General features: G+C 38.6%; 2 protein-coding genes and 2 non-coding genes across 12 annotated transcripts in view; 1 reads left to right on the top strand and 3 right to left on the bottom strand.

The window, feature by feature from the left end:
• SMC4 (structural maintenance of chromosomes 4) overlaps window positions 1–10,306 on the bottom strand; it is a 39,860-nt gene extending 29,554 nt beyond the window's left edge. For 2 of the 6 annotated variants that reach the window (XM_070072584.1, XM_070072582.1), the window contains exons 1-5: window positions 10,101–10,303; window positions 8,908–9,048; window positions 7,840–8,018; window positions 7,416–7,607; window positions 6,006–6,182 (exon numbers count right to left, since the gene is read on the bottom strand). In XM_070072584.1, coding sequence (XP_069928685.1) covers window positions 6,006–6,182; window positions 7,416–7,607; window positions 7,840–8,018; window positions 8,908–9,043 — 684 coding nt within the window. In that variant the 5' untranslated portion in view covers window positions 9,044–9,048; window positions 10,101–10,303. Of the gene's footprint in view, window positions 1–2,265; window positions 2,476–4,248; window positions 4,366–6,005; window positions 6,183–7,415; window positions 7,608–7,839; window positions 8,019–8,907; window positions 9,249–10,100 lie in introns of those variants that run through there. The other 4 variants (XM_051818741.2, XM_070072583.1, XM_070072585.1 and 1 more) reach the window with 4 other exon arrangements.
• MIR16B (microRNA mir-16b) lies at window positions 5,681–5,745 on the bottom strand. The gene has a single exon (NR_162460.1). It is a non-coding gene; the product is annotated as a microRNA mir-16b (primary transcript).
• Window positions 5,833–5,892, bottom strand: MIR15B (microRNA mir-15b). Its single transcript, NR_162458.1, has one exon. It is a non-coding gene; the product is annotated as a microRNA mir-15b (primary transcript).
• A 257-nt stretch (window positions 10,307–10,563) lies between the features above and the next one.
• The window catches only part of IFT80 (intraflagellar transport 80), a 138,140-nt gene continuing 132,410 nt past the window's right edge, over window positions 10,564–16,293 (top strand). For 2 of the 4 annotated variants that reach the window (XM_070072587.1, XM_070072586.1), the window contains exon 1: window positions 10,565–10,722. The gene's annotated coding sequence lies outside the window, so the exon portion shown is untranslated. Of the gene's footprint in view, window positions 10,723–16,293 lie in introns of all 4 variants that reach the window. The other 2 variants (XM_070072588.1, XM_017346881.3) reach the window with 2 other exon arrangements.

Raw genomic sequence — 16,293 nt, forward strand, 5'->3', positions numbered from 1 at the left:
TCTTATGAAACTATAATGAATGGCTATACACACACAAAGCCAAGAGAAGATTCCTCACCTAGTATGTTCTTTCAATATAAATAAAGCTTAACTTTTTCAGTAAGCAAATTTAACATTTTTTTATGATCTACACTCTGATTACAGCGGCAACATATCAACTGTTAATGACATAATCAGAGCTCCTGTTCTTAAGAGAACTTTCAAAGAACCTTCACAATCAAACCAGACTAGGAACCATGTCTCAAAGTGGTTAGTGTAGTTTCTCTATGTAATTATATACATATGAATATGCATAGAGCTAAAAAATTTATCACATCAAAATAAATTTATCTTTTCAGTTTTGTTACTTAATGTTCTAATTTCTTAAGAATAAGAGCCTTAATAAGTTCATCTATCTTACTAGAGAAAATTAATGACACTTGTAAATATAACATCAGAACTTTTGCCACAATATAACTTTTAACTATAGTAAAGATTAACCTTATTTATTTATATTTATATAGTTCAATGATGAACAGGAAAAAAAATTCAGTCAGTAACCTTCAAAGCTAAGTGCCAGGCAGCCATTTAGTTTGACAGTGGAGAGAATATTGTCTGAACATGTTTGGGCAAAATGCTGGTATACTTTACTTCACAGAATTAACCTGTTTTTACTCTCTTGTATGAACAACAGAAGGGACAGGCAAATGGAAAAATGAACCAAAAGCCTATGATTTCCAGGAAAAAAAACTAGATGAAGAAAAATGACATTAAAAAGAGCATATTATTGTTTCTCAATTACACCCTTTGCAATCCTCATTTCCTAAATGCATGACCAAACCTAAAAAATCTGGGGTAAATTTGTTAATTAACAAAGCATTGTATTGACATGAACTTAAAGTAAAATATTCTTTGTATCTACTTGAAAGACACTATTTTAAATATTTTTATACATATCATCACTTTTTTCCTATTTTGATAACCCAATAGCAGTATATGACTACCCAAATCTAAAGAGAAATTATTATCCAAAAGGCTTGCTATTATCCACAATTTTCAGGCTATTTCATGTGGAACAATATGTAAATTAAAATACAGATCATTTATTTAGTTTATCTTCTTAACTATCAGTTCTATTTAAATGCTTGCAGCAAGTTCAATTTTTAGTATATAAACCTGGAAGAATGCCCAAAGCTTTCTATGCTAACAGAATGAACTTATAAGTCTTCCTTGAAGTTCTTATCTAGGTAAGGCTGGTCAACGGTGACACTCCTGATATTTGGGGCTAGATATTCTTTGATGTGCAGACCTAGGCTAAGCATCACAGAGCAATGAACAGTGACCCCTCCTCACCAGATGCCAGCAAGCACTTACTTTTTTCATCAGTAACTACTCAAACTATCTCCAGACATTTGCTAACTTGGCACAGAATCAACCACAGGGGATTTAACCTTTTGTGTTAGTATTTATAATTCAAATAATACTGACACCTATTACTCTAATAATATATACTAATTAAAGTTGAACATCTGAACATGTCCATTTTAATATGAAATAAAAATTATGCCAAAAGTCACATGGTCATAAAGTACTATTTAAGCATATACTTTGCAGATATCCAAAATATGGGATTCAATTTAACAGCTCACACTGCTTTTTACCAAAAGCATCACACTTTGCCTGCCTACATTCTTGAAGAGATGGAGTACAGCTATTAGGAAAGTAGCCTAGCTTTGGGTAAAGCTTAGTAATTGCTCTTTTGGTTTTCTGTTCTTCCTTCCCAAATAAAATTGATACACAGGTATGATTTCCTATAATAAGGTTGTTCAGTTAGGAAAAAGTAAAATATGGGGCTGGTACCATGGTGAAGTGGGTTAAGCTGCCACCTGCAATGGTTGCCAGTTTGAGTCCCCACTGCTCCACTTCCCCACCCAGTTCTCTGCAACACTGACTGGGAAGGCAGTAGAAGATGGCCCAAGTCGTTTGGTCCCTGCACCCACATAAGAGACCTGGATGGAGTTCCAGGCTCCTGGGTTTGGCCTAGCCTGGTGGCATTTGGGGAGTGAATCAGCAGATGGGGGATCTCCCTCTGTCTTTCCCCCTGTCTCAGTGGCTTTCAAATAAATAAATCTCAAAATTAAAATAAATGAAAAGGATACCTAAGAATCAAAATAGTTTCATCTCAAGACCTATATAACATTGCTTTGAACTGTTATAACATACTGCATTCCTTTTTTCCCCCCAACCTTACTGTATTATCAGATTAGCACTATTAAGTCAACGCACCATAAAAACAATTAGGTCTTTATTCATCCTTTGACTATTTGGACTGTTGGATATTCCAGTGACAACCTTGGACTTTCCTTTTATTCCTTTGCCTGCCTTACCACTTGGTACCATCTGCTTTCTTTTATTTTCATATGGTGTCATCTTTTGTGTAATCATTGGGTTGACAGTCTGTGCCTTCTTATTTTTCTGAAAACTTAGCTATCTCATCTGAAATTATAAAATATAAACTTAGAGCAATTAACTAATTTAAAACATCACATGAATTCAAAGTCACCCTTCCATATCAAGGTTTCAAATTATAAACAGTGGTGGCATAATAACACCAAACATGTTTTAAGTTGCTGTTAGTATCTGAACCTGGCAGTTTCATAGGGACCTGCACTGCTATCTTTATTTTCTGTAACTTAAAGCATAGTAAACAAGGCTTTAACCACTTTTATCCCCGTTATTTACTTACTATAGGATACCTATGTTTCAAATTATGTAAATACTATATCAAGGACATTAAGCAACAGTGACAAATATGAAGTATGTTTAACAATAACAAAAATAGCAAACAAGCTTCTGTAGGACACCAAGGGGTCAAGTCTTTATTGAAAGCTTTGTTAGGTGGCAAACAAGGATACTGTGACTGTTATATCATTCTGTGATAATCTGATTTATAATTATACAGCTATAAAACCTAAAAGGAACAAACAGGTAAGATGCCCTTTAGCCTTATTCAAATATAATCCAAATTTTAGCAAGCATATGTTATAGATAATTCAAGTTGTACACAGCTATAATAAAGCTTTATTTCAAATAATGCCACAATGATCCCTAAGATAAAGATGGGTATATGCATCAAGATGAAATGGTTCAGTTAGTTACCAGGCTATAAATTATTTTGCCTTGAAAATACGTTTATTACTTGGAATTATTCTTTATCTTCTGCCAACACATTTCAACTCTATCTTGCTCTCTGTGAGCTACCAGAGGGCAAGAAACCATTTTCATTAAGGTTATTACCTAAAATAATTACATAAATAGAAACAGTATGCTTCAACAACTGGACATTTTTGGTATCTATTCTGGTTTATCTGGGGCAGCTTCCTACTTTTCCTTCATAAATGAGGCTGTTGACTCAGACCTTTGGAAAACTGAGATATTATGAGGTTGAATTTTTTTTTGATATCATAGTACAGACTTATCTTACAGACTAAAAGACTATAATCTAAATAGTTTATATGTCATGCTAACCTTAGGATAAATATGTTGGAAAGAAGAAGAAGTATTATGAATAGGCAAGAATTCAGGCCCAAATTAATCCAATCTCCTAATTATGAAATTAAAAAAGAATAAAAAAAAAACCCCTAGTTTAAAATTTAACTTAGATTTTGTAATATTAAGACAAAAAGAAGAGTTGAAAACTGCCAAAACTGAAGCTGTGCTAATAACAGTTCTCAAGTGTTTACAATTGCACTAAAACCAGTTAAACTAATAATTTAAGTTAGATACCTGTGAAATGCTACAGAGCTAGTAAAACTATTTGTTTGAATCAATTTATAATAGGACAAAGGCTCCCAAATAAGGCATATATAAATGGGAAAATGTGCGAACATGGAAAATAACAATGGTCTATCAAAATCTAACGCCTTTTGAAGTTATGTCTAATGTCCCTAACGACAAGAAATAGAGTTTAGCCATCTTTAAATTACTCATAGTATCTTAGCATAGTGCCTCATTAGGAACGAATGAAATTTCAAATGGATTCAAATAGTAGAAAAGCCTATTTGAAAAACCTAGTAAACAAATATATAAAATAATGTTAATCACTATCATGGTCCAAATAGTCTATAAATTTTATTCAAGGTAATAATTTATGTCTGGGATGGTAGCAGTGACATTTTCTACAATTTTCCAGCCTTCTCAATCAGATAATTTAAAAGATAAATATCATCCAATATGAAACAAGGTAATAAGAACCACATTCTTACTTACCTTCAAATGCTTTAAACCTCTACATAAGTGTCTAAGATTTTGGTGAGAAATTATTTAACAAATCCACAGAAACCACTGCCACTTTGCTCAAACTTTTAATAGGGCAACATTAATTCTATCTAGTCCAATCTGTTTCTTCTTCCTAACAGATAATTCCTAAGGTTGTTTTCTGTAAATTTAATACAATCAAATTAAATCTGTGTCACTCTTAAAGTTTACCTAGATATTATTTAGGATGAAATATTTTTAACCATTTAATTAAGATCACCTAAAGGTTCAGATTATCACAATGACAAGGTATCTTAAAGATCATTCTAATTACCTTTGGGAAATTATTACATTATTAGTTCCCTTTATTATTGAATCACATATAGAGAGATTGCATGAAATAAAAAAAATTTGGTAAAATGGTTAAAATGCTGTTGTAAGTAAGCAAAAGACAATTTCCTACAAAATGGTATAAAATTTAGTATATTATATAGGGACATAACTTTTTAATATTTAATTAACCAAACCAAGTCCCAGAATATTAAAATCTATAAAGCAGTTCAATTTCATTAAAAAAAACACAAAACCATCCTTTAATTCCACATTTACATAAATTCAAAGTTTTTCCAGAATGACAAGAGTTGTCTTATTTGTTATAAAAGCCTGAAAGTTTTATTTCTACAAACATATTTTAAGAATAAAAACTAAAATGAAAATAGGGATTAAATTCTACAAATTTCTTACTGTGAACACTCATTCTAACAAAACTTTTAGTATCTAATCAAAATTTTCACCTTATTTTAAAACCAGTAGCATATGACACTATAAGGTATTAACAGTAATTTCTACATCAAAAAATAATTTTGGTTTTATTATCATGCTCTTAGTTATGCTGGAAAGGACATAGGAAAATGAGATACTCTTAATTTTTAAATGTCTGAGAAGTTATGGTGATATACTAAAAAATATTTTTGGTTCAAAGTTAAGACACAGGAAAACAGAAAGGGTTTTTCTAATCAAGCAATGCTGGTAAAATATACCATTACTTCAATACAGGATTTCTAATAAAAATCAACAGAATTATCAAGTACTTAATTTTACACTTTTTAAAAAGACTTGTTCTGTAAGAGTTGTGATACTTAAGAATATAATGTTAAGGTTTCCTTCTAATTGACCAATAGTAGTTCAAGAAAACAGGCTACTCTACACAAAAAACAATTTGAACAAACTTTTAGTTAACCAGTATCCATTCTAAGTGTTAAGATGACTACATCTGTTAGGTGCTCATGTAAATTTGTCAAACAGTAGTGTAATTTTTTTTTTTGCTATATATTAGAAGAGAAAAAAAAGAGGACTACTAAAAGAGAATAAAACTCATTTAAAATGTTATTTTAAAGGGAAATACAAACAGAAGTGTTAAATAGTTGTTATATCCCTGTCACGCTAAAGCAGCACAATAATATTGGTGTTTAATATTTATTTCACTACGCCAATATTTACGTGCTGCTAGAGCGGAACAAGTCAGTCAGTCCATCTAAACATAAAATGAGCATCAGATGATAAAAATCCAGTTTTGAGTGTGTTTCCTTAAATTTCTAGAGCAGCAAATTATGATTCGCATCTTGACTATATTATGTAAACCATGATGTGCTGCTACAGTACTTTAAGGCCTCAAAACACAGGATTCATCCAACAGGGGAAACCTCTCTGGCATTGTTGGGGGGGAAAAAGTAATAAGAAAGACCTTCTGAAGTCTTTAATAATCTCACCTGCAAGATTAAAAATCTATTATGGTCCAAGTCAATTCCATGGCTTCGAAGAAGATTTCCAACATCCTTAAAGGTCTTTTTCTTCCCACTTATATGATAGACAGAAGTATTATCTCTGTAGGCCGTTCTGGATACATAAAAGTTACTGTTAGGAATGACTTCATAATCATCTCCTTCCTGTTTTGAGGAAAAACAAAACCAGAAAACAAGTGTTGGTATTAAGTCACAGGTCTGCTTCAAATTTCACTCAGTTCATACGGAAATGAATACTGTGGATTAAAAACTTCACTGAATATGCTTACAAACTGGCAGCAATTCTCAGAAATAACCTTGCTTGGCAAAGAACACTTTTCCAAGTTGGCACCTTTCTCAAAGATCACAAAAACCAAAAAGTAAAGAGACCAACCAAAAAACCCATCCCCAAACAAACCTAAAATCGTATTTGAAGAGCTGATGGACAAGAATCCCATCACACCCAAAACAAACTCACCCATCTAATTAAATCATGTTGACAGATTTAATCAAAGGTAAAGAGAACAACCATAAAGAATCAATAATTCCTGATTTAATACTAAAACTCACATTCCCTGACCGTAAAAGCTCTGCTATACTGAAGCTTTGTTTTAAAAATATAGATGAATCAAAGCTAATAGCAATAGAATAACATCTGATTTACTGGCAATCTATTTTCTAATCCAAATTACTCAACAAAATGTATTAATAAACTAGATGCTTCTGTGCAACTAAAGCCCTTCATGCTAAAAAAAAAAAAAAAAAGCCCAGAAACCAAGTCATTTCCCCAATTTCACTATACGTGTTGTTTTATTTTTGAGCTCTATTTAATCAGTTTTGATTCACGAATTTCCTAAAATTATTCATTAAACAGAAAAGAAAAAAAAAAAAATCAACAGAATCAAATAGTTCCAACCAAAGAAAAGCTCATCATATCACAGACATAGAAAACCACAAATAAACTAACCTCAGTGTGCACTGAAATAATGGTGTTGGTAAAAATAACTCAACCATAAAAATTTTCAAGTTTAGTAAATTTATTCTAAGCAATTAAAAATATAACTTTTAAAATTTGAGCTCAAATTTATAGTAAAAGAATGCCTATTTAGCACTCAGTATCCTAAAACTGCTCAATGTTTTGTCCAGAAAGTGTAAGGATTACTATGAGCTATTTATACTTCATTTCTCCGGCTAAAAAATTTATTAACAGGAACCCCTACTCCTCAAAAAGAAAAAAATCGTTACACAGTTAATTAAAATTACCATCTCTTTTGCTTTAGTTAAAATTTTTAAAAGCTGATTTAAGCCAAAAACAATCAAATGTGCAAAGTATTGAAGTTTTCTTCTCTGTTTTCCTTACTTGAAGCTGCAAATAACCGAATAGCAGAAGCCCCTTACCTTATCAATTATCTTTTGAAAATGAACTTCTACAGTACAACTCTGAATATCCTTGTGTTCATCAGAATTATGTATTAGTACTGAGAGTTTTTTAGACCTTATTTTTTGTGCTCGATAACCAAACACAAAAAGCATGGAATCAATAACATTGGATTTGCCACTGCCATTTGGCCCAATAATACAGGAAAAGCGCTGTATAAAAAGAAAAGAAAAATTTAGACGGTCATATTAACACTAATTTTGTTTTCGCTTTTATTTGCCGTAAAAATTTTCATTATTAGAAGACACATTTTCTATATTATGTTCTCCTTTTGCAAGCTACAATACCTTAAATCAGACGATGTTCTAATTCTAACCATTCCACAAAAAGTGGAAAGATCTTGCAATAAAGATGTATTACAATAGTTTTAAAATGTACAAATACCTTATGGAAAGGTCCCAGGATTTTTTCCCCAGCATAGGATTTGAAGTTCTGATTTACAATATGAGTTATCATAAGCCGTGGAGCTCCAGCTTCATTGGTCATTGCTGGAGGTGGGGGAGGGGGAATACTATTCAAAATTTCTTCTAAACTTCTATTATCAAGTTCCTCACTTGGAGTCTCTAAGTCAAAGAAGGATAGGGAAGGCAAGGGGGGAGGGGAGAAGTGTACATTAGTGCAATTAGTTTGGAAGATTACTTCTGGCTAATCCTAAAAAAAATGGAAAGGAGGGATACTACTTATGAAAACCAGACATTTATGTCTTCCACAAAAATATAGTATTACCCTAAAGTCACAGGGATAAGATTCTACTTTCGGCTTGGTTTTACTAAAAAGGAAATGCCATCAGTTACTAAATATTTTTTAAGTATACCTCTTAGGAGTCAAAACACTACATCAGAAACCAGATCTGGAAAAACCACACGCTGATCCCTTGCTACCCATCCTAAACAGGAGTTAAATTCTAAGGCTCTGTTGGTCACTTGGATTATTCACTTTGGAAACTTACAAGTGTCGCTGACACTGTCTCAGGGGTTTCATAATGTCGCCAAATTCCGGACCCACAAGAACTACAGTAGTTTCAAAGGAATCATCACCTGTTTAAAAGCACTCTAAGACCACGGAGATTAGGTTAGGGTCAAGGAACTTCGTACCGTTCATGGTTCTGTATGAAAAGAGTCCAACGGGTCCTAGCTTACCCTAGCAAAATCTCAGTGGAAATACAATAAAGGTGTTTGTGCCATTTTAAAAGACCACAAAATCGCAATCGAAGCCGTTTGCTCGCCCCCATCCCCTCCGGCACCGTTACACGGAAATTGCACGCGAGTCCTATCTGAATAGCGCCGGGCGGCTTTCCTGAGCTGCACTCGCTACGGGGCCGGCGCGGGACCTCCAGAGGTCAAGTCCGCAGCCCCTGGCCCGCGCCCAGCAACCCCAGCCGGTCTCAGGCTGGGCGCAGACGCACCCCGTCCCCCCGCGCGCGTTCCTGCGGAGCTGCAGCGGGTTACTCACCTGCGCCGGCAGCCGGGCTCTCGGCGCGGCCGGACGGCGGCTCGGGCTCCGCGTCGCTGCCGGTGCCGTCTGGGGTCGGCGGCGGCCCTTCGTCTCTGCGCCGGGCGGTGGAAGGCTGGGTGCCTTTCCGAGGCATGGTAGCTGCGGTCGGAGAGCGTGGGCAGCAAGTCAAGCAGCCTGTCGCTTGCCCGGCGCTCGCGCCCGCACCTCCCCGGCTGCAGGCGCGACGGGACGCTCAGCCCGAAGCCCACCCGCCACTGCCTGCTCCACTTTCCGAAGCCCGTCGCGGCCACAGGTTCCGAGAGCTCCGTTTTCAAACATCCCATCCGAGGCGCGCAGGTCTTCAGGAAAGAAGTCACAACAAACCCCAGTGTCAACAGGGCAGGATCGGTGTTCCTAACGAGACCCACGGAGCGGGGGGGAAACCTAGACGGGGCCGCGAACCGCACTCGAGGGCTGGGCGACTGCTCGGGTGGTTCCGACTACAGGCGCCCGCCCGCCCGCGGTGCCAGTGTGCGGGACCGTCTTCCAACCCACTTCCGAAACAAGTCGCGCCCGCGCGCCGGCCGCCTCGGACATCCCCGCACCCGACTCGGAGCTCGCTGGGGCTTCGGGTTCGCCGGGCTCCCAGCTCCGCCGCCCCTCTCCTCTCCCCGCCATTGGGCTCCCGGCGCCGTTGACGGCCGCTCGCCGCAGCCCGACGGGGAAGGGCGGCCGGCGGCTGGGACCCACAGCAGCCACTCCCCGGGCGGACAGCGCGGCGCCCCGCTCCGCCTCAGTCACCTCGGGGTGCCAGGGGCTCCTCGTCCCGGGGCGGAGTCCCGCGGGCTAGTAAACCGCGAGAGGTCAGCAGTAAAGGCTCGGAAGCTGGTGTTCCGCCCTCTCCCCCCAGGGAAGCCACAGGCAGGGGGGCAGGGGGCGACGCCCTTCCCCAGACGGAGCGCAGGACTTTTGGAGGAGACGCTCGAAGCTCGGCGCCCCCTCGAGAGGCGCTCGCAGCAGCGGCGCCCCGGAGGTGCGCGCGGGAGCCCCGGCCGCCGGGGAGCGGCCGCGGGGGGAGGGGTGACAGCGAGAAATCTCCGGGCGGCAGCCTCAGCCCAGACTTCGCCGCTCAAGGCCTCGACTTTCCAGACGCTCGCGGCCGGGCAGGAAGTACGAGCGTGACAACCGAATCAGGAAAAAAAGGACTTTACCTGAGGGGCAGTCCGCTCCGAACGGGGCTGGAAACGGTTGGCTACGCCACCCCCTCTGCTCCTACCGGTGTTTCGGCTCCGGGTCCTTCACTCGAAAATGGCGCCTAAAATACAAACTCGAACGGAAATTCGTTACAAATGCGCGCAATGATTTCTGGGAGCCACTAATTTGAAAAAAAGTGCGGCGATTGCCACCGCCATCTTCGAGTCGCTCCTGCGCATGCGTACACTCCCGGCCGGACACGGGCAGCCGGGGAAGTTTCTGCTAAATGAAAAGGAGCGAGGGAATGTTTTCTCTGTGTTCCGACACAGCGGCATAACTTTGATAGTTATTTGAACAAATAACCTTTGGAGTTTCGAGAAGTAGGAAAAAACACAGAACAGGGTTCCGCCCACACTTGGAGGCAGGGCTCCAGCTCAATCACGCCCCTGAAGCAGAGGGCGGGCTTTGAAGGGCGGGGTGTAGGGCCCGCTCCGATGACGCGCCTTGGGGAACTCTCGCGAGAAGAGGCAGGGAGTCTTGCTCTTGGAAGTCACTATGGTGACGGGGAGATTAGGAGGCTTCTTGGCAGCTGGTCCCAGTCCTGTGCGAGCAATCGCCACCTCTTTCCTGAAACTTGAGGTAAATCTCTTCCCTTCTAGCCATGGTGAGGAACTCGTCCGGAAGTTGTAGCCGTCCCTGGATGCCCCCTTACCTGCTCTGAGGGTGTGTGCTTCGTGTAGCATCCGTTATTTTCTGTCTCCCTGGATTTAGTGGGGTTCTGGGTGTAGCTCGTGGGATGCGAAGGAGGCAGCCCTGAGTTTGAAGGGAGTGGAGGACCAACGGGGAGAAGAAAAGACCTGGATTAGTGAATGGCCGTGTGGTCCACAAGTGAATAGCAAAATAATAGATTTTGAGTTATTGATGTTAGATCATTAATGTCACTATGAAAGGGGATTTCAGACTTTTAAAGTCATTTTCCTAAAGGACCCGAATGGAAGAAAGGATGTCTTGTTTTCTGATTATTTTTATGAGTTATTAATTAGCGAATATTTCTTACATAGCTTTTGTGTACACTGAAACGTGCAAGGCATGATAAGCCAATATGATAGTCCTTGCTCCTGGAGAATTTAGTTTTCTTAGCGGATTTTTAACCTGAAATCTTTCCAATAGTAGGTGATTGGACTTCAGAGTTCATAACTATCCTGAAATTGTATCTAGAATTCCGTTTGTTTTGCTTTTCTTCTGGGGGGTTAGTTTTCCTACAACCTTCATCATATTCTCAGACTTCGTCTTAATCTCCCACAATATTAAAGAATCACTAATTGGTCCCATAACTACATTCAGTAAGAATTTTGTGAGGGTGGGAGACTGGTTTGATTGACTCAAACTATAATACACTTTTATATTTGAGATTGAAAAAAAGAATTGTTTTCATAACACAAATTATAGAAAATAAAGCTCAATGAAAAAACTTTTGGTTAGTAGGCCTACCAAGAAGATACAGGGATTCTCTCTGGGGGCTTCTGAAATCTTCTGTGTTTTGAAAGGTTGTAAAGCACTACAAAACCTGATTTTGAGAGCTATCAACTATTCAAAAAGCAAAGGCTAGACCAAATTGTATTAGAGGAACAGTACAATATAGTAGAGAGATTTAACATGGAAAGTAGACTCTCGAATCTCATCTTTTTTTTTTTTTAAGCTGGTATATGCTTGACAGTTTGTTCAGTTTATCAATATTTCTGAGAATATTAATACAATCAGCATATAGAATTGTTTATGATTATTCATCTAGCACATATCCCATAAGAATTTGATGTTGCTGTTTCTGACATTGACCTTATTAGGGTATGTGTTAAGGATGAATAATAGTCAAGTTATTGGAAAGGTAGCTTATGAAGGATTTTGAAAGTTAAGCCCTGGATTTTAGATATGACATGGAGGAGACAGCTATTAGGAAAATTTTGAGTCAAAGAATGAGTTGGTGAAGATAGGAAGAATAATTAACAAGTAATTGGAGCCTGTTAAAGGAGAAAGATACTGTGAACAGTCATGACTTTAGTTAGATTGTTACTGTACAGTCCTCCATATGGAAGGTGAGGAGTGACAATGCAGTAGAACAGACAAAATCTGGAGTTCATTTTTTGGGAAAAATAATCGAATAGCTTTGTAGATTTTGATGGTTAAAATAAATGGTTAAAATAAACTTGAAATCTGTACTGTTGTTTGTGAATTCTTGAATTAGTGATGAGGGGATAGGAAGAACAAGAAGTCACAGATAAATGATAGTTTTACCACCTTAGATGATTGCTGTCAATATTGAAGGTCTTAATAACTGATGAAAAAGTAATGTAGTTTCAGTAAATTAATAGACTGACTAATGGCCTTGAATTTAATGGAAACTGATCACTAGAACAAAACCTGGGTGTTTGATGAAGAAAAGACTTTAGTAACAAACAGCTATAGAATAGATTAAAGCTGGAAATTTATCTATACTGTAAATTAAGACACTAGAATAAGTGTAGTTTTTTCTTGAGAGGAATAGAAAGAAAGAAAGTGAGAAAGAACACTGCTGTGTTCTAGTTTACTTTCTAAATGCCTGCAAGGACCTTCTCAATGAGCTGAACTCTGGGGCCAGGATCTCAGTCCAGATCTCCTGTGTGGGTGGCAGAAACTCAACTACTTGAACTTTCCAAGGTCTGAATTAGCAGGAAACTGGAATGAAGCCAGAGTCAGAGAATCAAACCCCGGTACTCTGATACAGGACACATGTATTCTACCCAGTATCTTAAATCCTAGGTCAAACACCTACCCGTACATGTAATTTTTGAGAAGATATTAGAATCACAAGCAATAAAGACTTTGGATGATCTTTGCTGGCACTTGGTATACTTTTCAGAGTAATTATAAAGAGAATCTGGTCACTTGGAAAGGACTGCATTATGATCGTTTCAAAAAATGTAACTCTCTTATCTTCCTGGTGTAAAATCATCTACTAGGGTGGGCCTTTGACATTCCATATTGGAGTACCTGGGTTTAATACTCGGCTCCACTCCCGACTCCAGCTTCCTGCTAATGCATACCCTGGAAAACAGCAGTGATGATTCAAGTAATTGGGTTCTTGTCACCCATCTGGGAGACTTGGGTTGAATTCCTGGCCTCTGGCTTTTGCCTGACACAGTCCTGGCCATGGCAGGCATCTGGGGAACGAACCAGGAGAAGGGAGCTATGTTTGTCTTTATCTGCCTCTCTAAACAAATTAATAAAAATTAGTAAAATAAAATCAACTGCTAACAATCCTATCTGCAGTTTCTATGTGAGGAAGGAAGGCTCACTTTTTTACATTAGAAAGGTAGAATTTTACCTTACCTGAAGAAATAAGTTCAAAGAGAAAAATTGGAATTAGAATTAAAATCCTCATTTGCAATTCATTGAGTACTGGTTAAGTTTTGTAATATGTGTTTTTTTCTGCCTTCTAATTGGTTACATTTCAGGAAGTCTGAGATTAGCCTTTTGAATAAATGTTTAAAAAGATTATGATTGTAAATATTTAGGTGAATTAGATATTAACTAACATGAAAATTCATAAAAATGAATTTATAGAAGTAATATATAAACACTTGGAGGATATTGTTCAAGATTAATAAGTTTGATATAGACATGGCGCAGGTAGAAAAGAATATATCTCTTGCTAATATAAGCCCTTAGGGTCTGGCATTATGGTGTAGCAGTATAGCAAGTTAAGCCACTTGCTGCAATGCTGGCATCCCATATGGGTTTTGGTTTGAGTCTCAGCTGCTTCACTTTGACCAGCTCTGTGCTAATGCACCTGGGAAAGCAGCAGAGGATGTCCCAAGTTCTTGGGCCCTATGCCTATGTGGGAGAGCCAGGAGAAGCTCCTGGCTCATGACTTTGGCCTGGCTCAGTTTGGCCATTGCAGCCATTTGGGGAGTGAACCAGTGGATGGAAGATTTCTCTGTCTCTCCCTTTCTCTCTGGAACTCTGCCTTTCAAATAAATAAATAAATAAATAGATTTTTTTTTTACAAAGATCTCAATTATAAAGGGAAAAATGAATGATTAAAAAACATAAAATATAAGCCTAAGCCTCCTAGCACATTAATCTTATTGAAGCTGTCACCTAACTTATCACACATACCTACAAATCTGTGGAAGCTTAGAAGCAGAATGTTTTTTTGAAATACAAGTATCCTTTTGAAAGAAGAGAATGTTTTCATTCATAAGTAAATTATGCAAAGATAGATTTGGTAGGCAGAAGTGTGAGAAAATATAAGTCAGGAGAGAACATAGGATAGGATAGTAGCAACACTAAAAATAGATTAAATTTTTAAGGTTTTGAGTAGAGAGAGCATAGCACCTTATCAAGAATACTGAGGAAATGTCATTTTTATAATTAATGCCAAAGTAGACTCCCTCTAGAATAAAAGTAATGGAAAACCCAATCTGAATTGTCTCAAGAAAAAAAATTATCTTCCACAACTAAAACATCTGGTGATGATAACTGGATTTGGAATTCAAACAAAACCCATCAGGTTTTTTTTGCTTTCCGTTCTGTTTTGGCATTATTTTCAGTATGCGTAGTGATCTGTGGCACATCGAAGCTCTTTTTTTGTACTGAGATAGTTACACTAACTCCAGGCTCAGGTGTTATAAAACCAGAGGGTAAGTGGAGTTTCTCTTTCTTATGATTTATTTGAATAAAAGTCCTGGTCTACCTGTGAAACAATCTTTGTGCAGAGGGAATGGAATGCTCCAATTGGCTTGATCTCGGCCTCACCTTGGCTCTACGCAAGCCACATAGGAAAAGAGTGAGACAGCTGTTCCACATTCTTTTTATTTTGGAAAAGAATAGCTATATGCAAGGTGATAAAAATAATTTTCACTACAAAGAGCTGGTAATTACTAAGTACTTTGTATATTTCAGATACTCTACTGGATATTTTATATACATTATTGCATTTACTTATAACCAACTTGTGAACTAGGTATTATTAGCCCCATTTTATATAAGAAAACAAATTACAGTATCAGGAAGGTAAGCTAGTTGAGAGTTTCATAAGAAAGGAGTCAAGGATAGAGAATGGTAATCTTTTTTTTTTTTTTTTTTTTAATTTATTTGACAGATAGAGTTAGACAGTGAGAAAGAGAGAGACAGAGAGAAAGGTCTTCCTTCCGTTGGTTCACTCCCCAAATGGCCGCTACAGTCGGAGCTACGCCGATCCGAAGCCAGGAGCCAGGTGCTTCCTCCTGATCTCCCATGCGGGTGCAGGGGCCCAAGCACTTGGGCCATCCTCTACTGTCCTCCTGGGCCACAGCAGAGAGCTACACTGGAAGAGGAGCAACCAGGACTAGAACCCGGCGCCCATGTGGGATGCTGGCGCCACAGGCGGAGGATTAACCAAGTGAGCCACGGCGCCGGCCCGAGAATGGTAATCTTATAAAAAATATTTGTTAGTTTTTTAAATGTAAAGATGTATTAAAAAGAAACTATCTTGCTGGCGCCGTGGCTCAATAGGCTAATCCTCTGCCTTGCGGCGCCGGCACACTGGGTTCTAGTCCCGGTCGGGGCGCCGGATTCTGTCCCGGTTGCCTCTCTTCCAGGCCAGCTCTCTGCTGTGGCCGGGGAGTGCAGTGGAGGATGGCCCAAGTGCTTGGGCCCTGTACCCCATGGGAGACCAGGAGAAGCAACTGGCTCCTGGCTTCGGATCAGCATGGTGCGCTGGCCGCAGTGCACCAGCCGCAGCGGCCATTGGAGGGTGAACCAACGGTAAAGGAAGACCTTTCTCTCTGTCTCTCTCTCTCTCACTATCCACTCTGCCTGTCAAAAAATAAAAATAAAAATAAAATAAAAAAGAAACTATCATGTTATATAAATGGATAGATAAATAAATACTATAACAGGGTTAAAACTTTGAAACAGTGCAGAAACATGAGAATTGATAGTTTCTCTTATCCTATTGCCCACACCTTTACAAATATCTTCAGTGTTTTCTCTGTTTTTCCAGAAAAATGTTTTAGTATCTACCAGCTTACTTATATGTAACTTTTTATTTACACAAAAGGATTTGGATTATGTAATACTTCTGTTTATTTTTGTCATTTAACATGTTGTAGATACCATTCTATATCAACATGTACAGATCGTCTCATTTTAAAAATAGCTACACAGTTTAAATTTGTGAATCACATTAGT

Source organism: Oryctolagus cuniculus, chromosome 4 (genome assembly GCF_964237555.1).
Source record: "Oryctolagus cuniculus chromosome 4, mOryCun1.1, whole genome shotgun sequence".
Taxonomy (NCBI): domain Eukaryota; kingdom Metazoa; phylum Chordata; class Mammalia; order Lagomorpha; family Leporidae; genus Oryctolagus; species Oryctolagus cuniculus.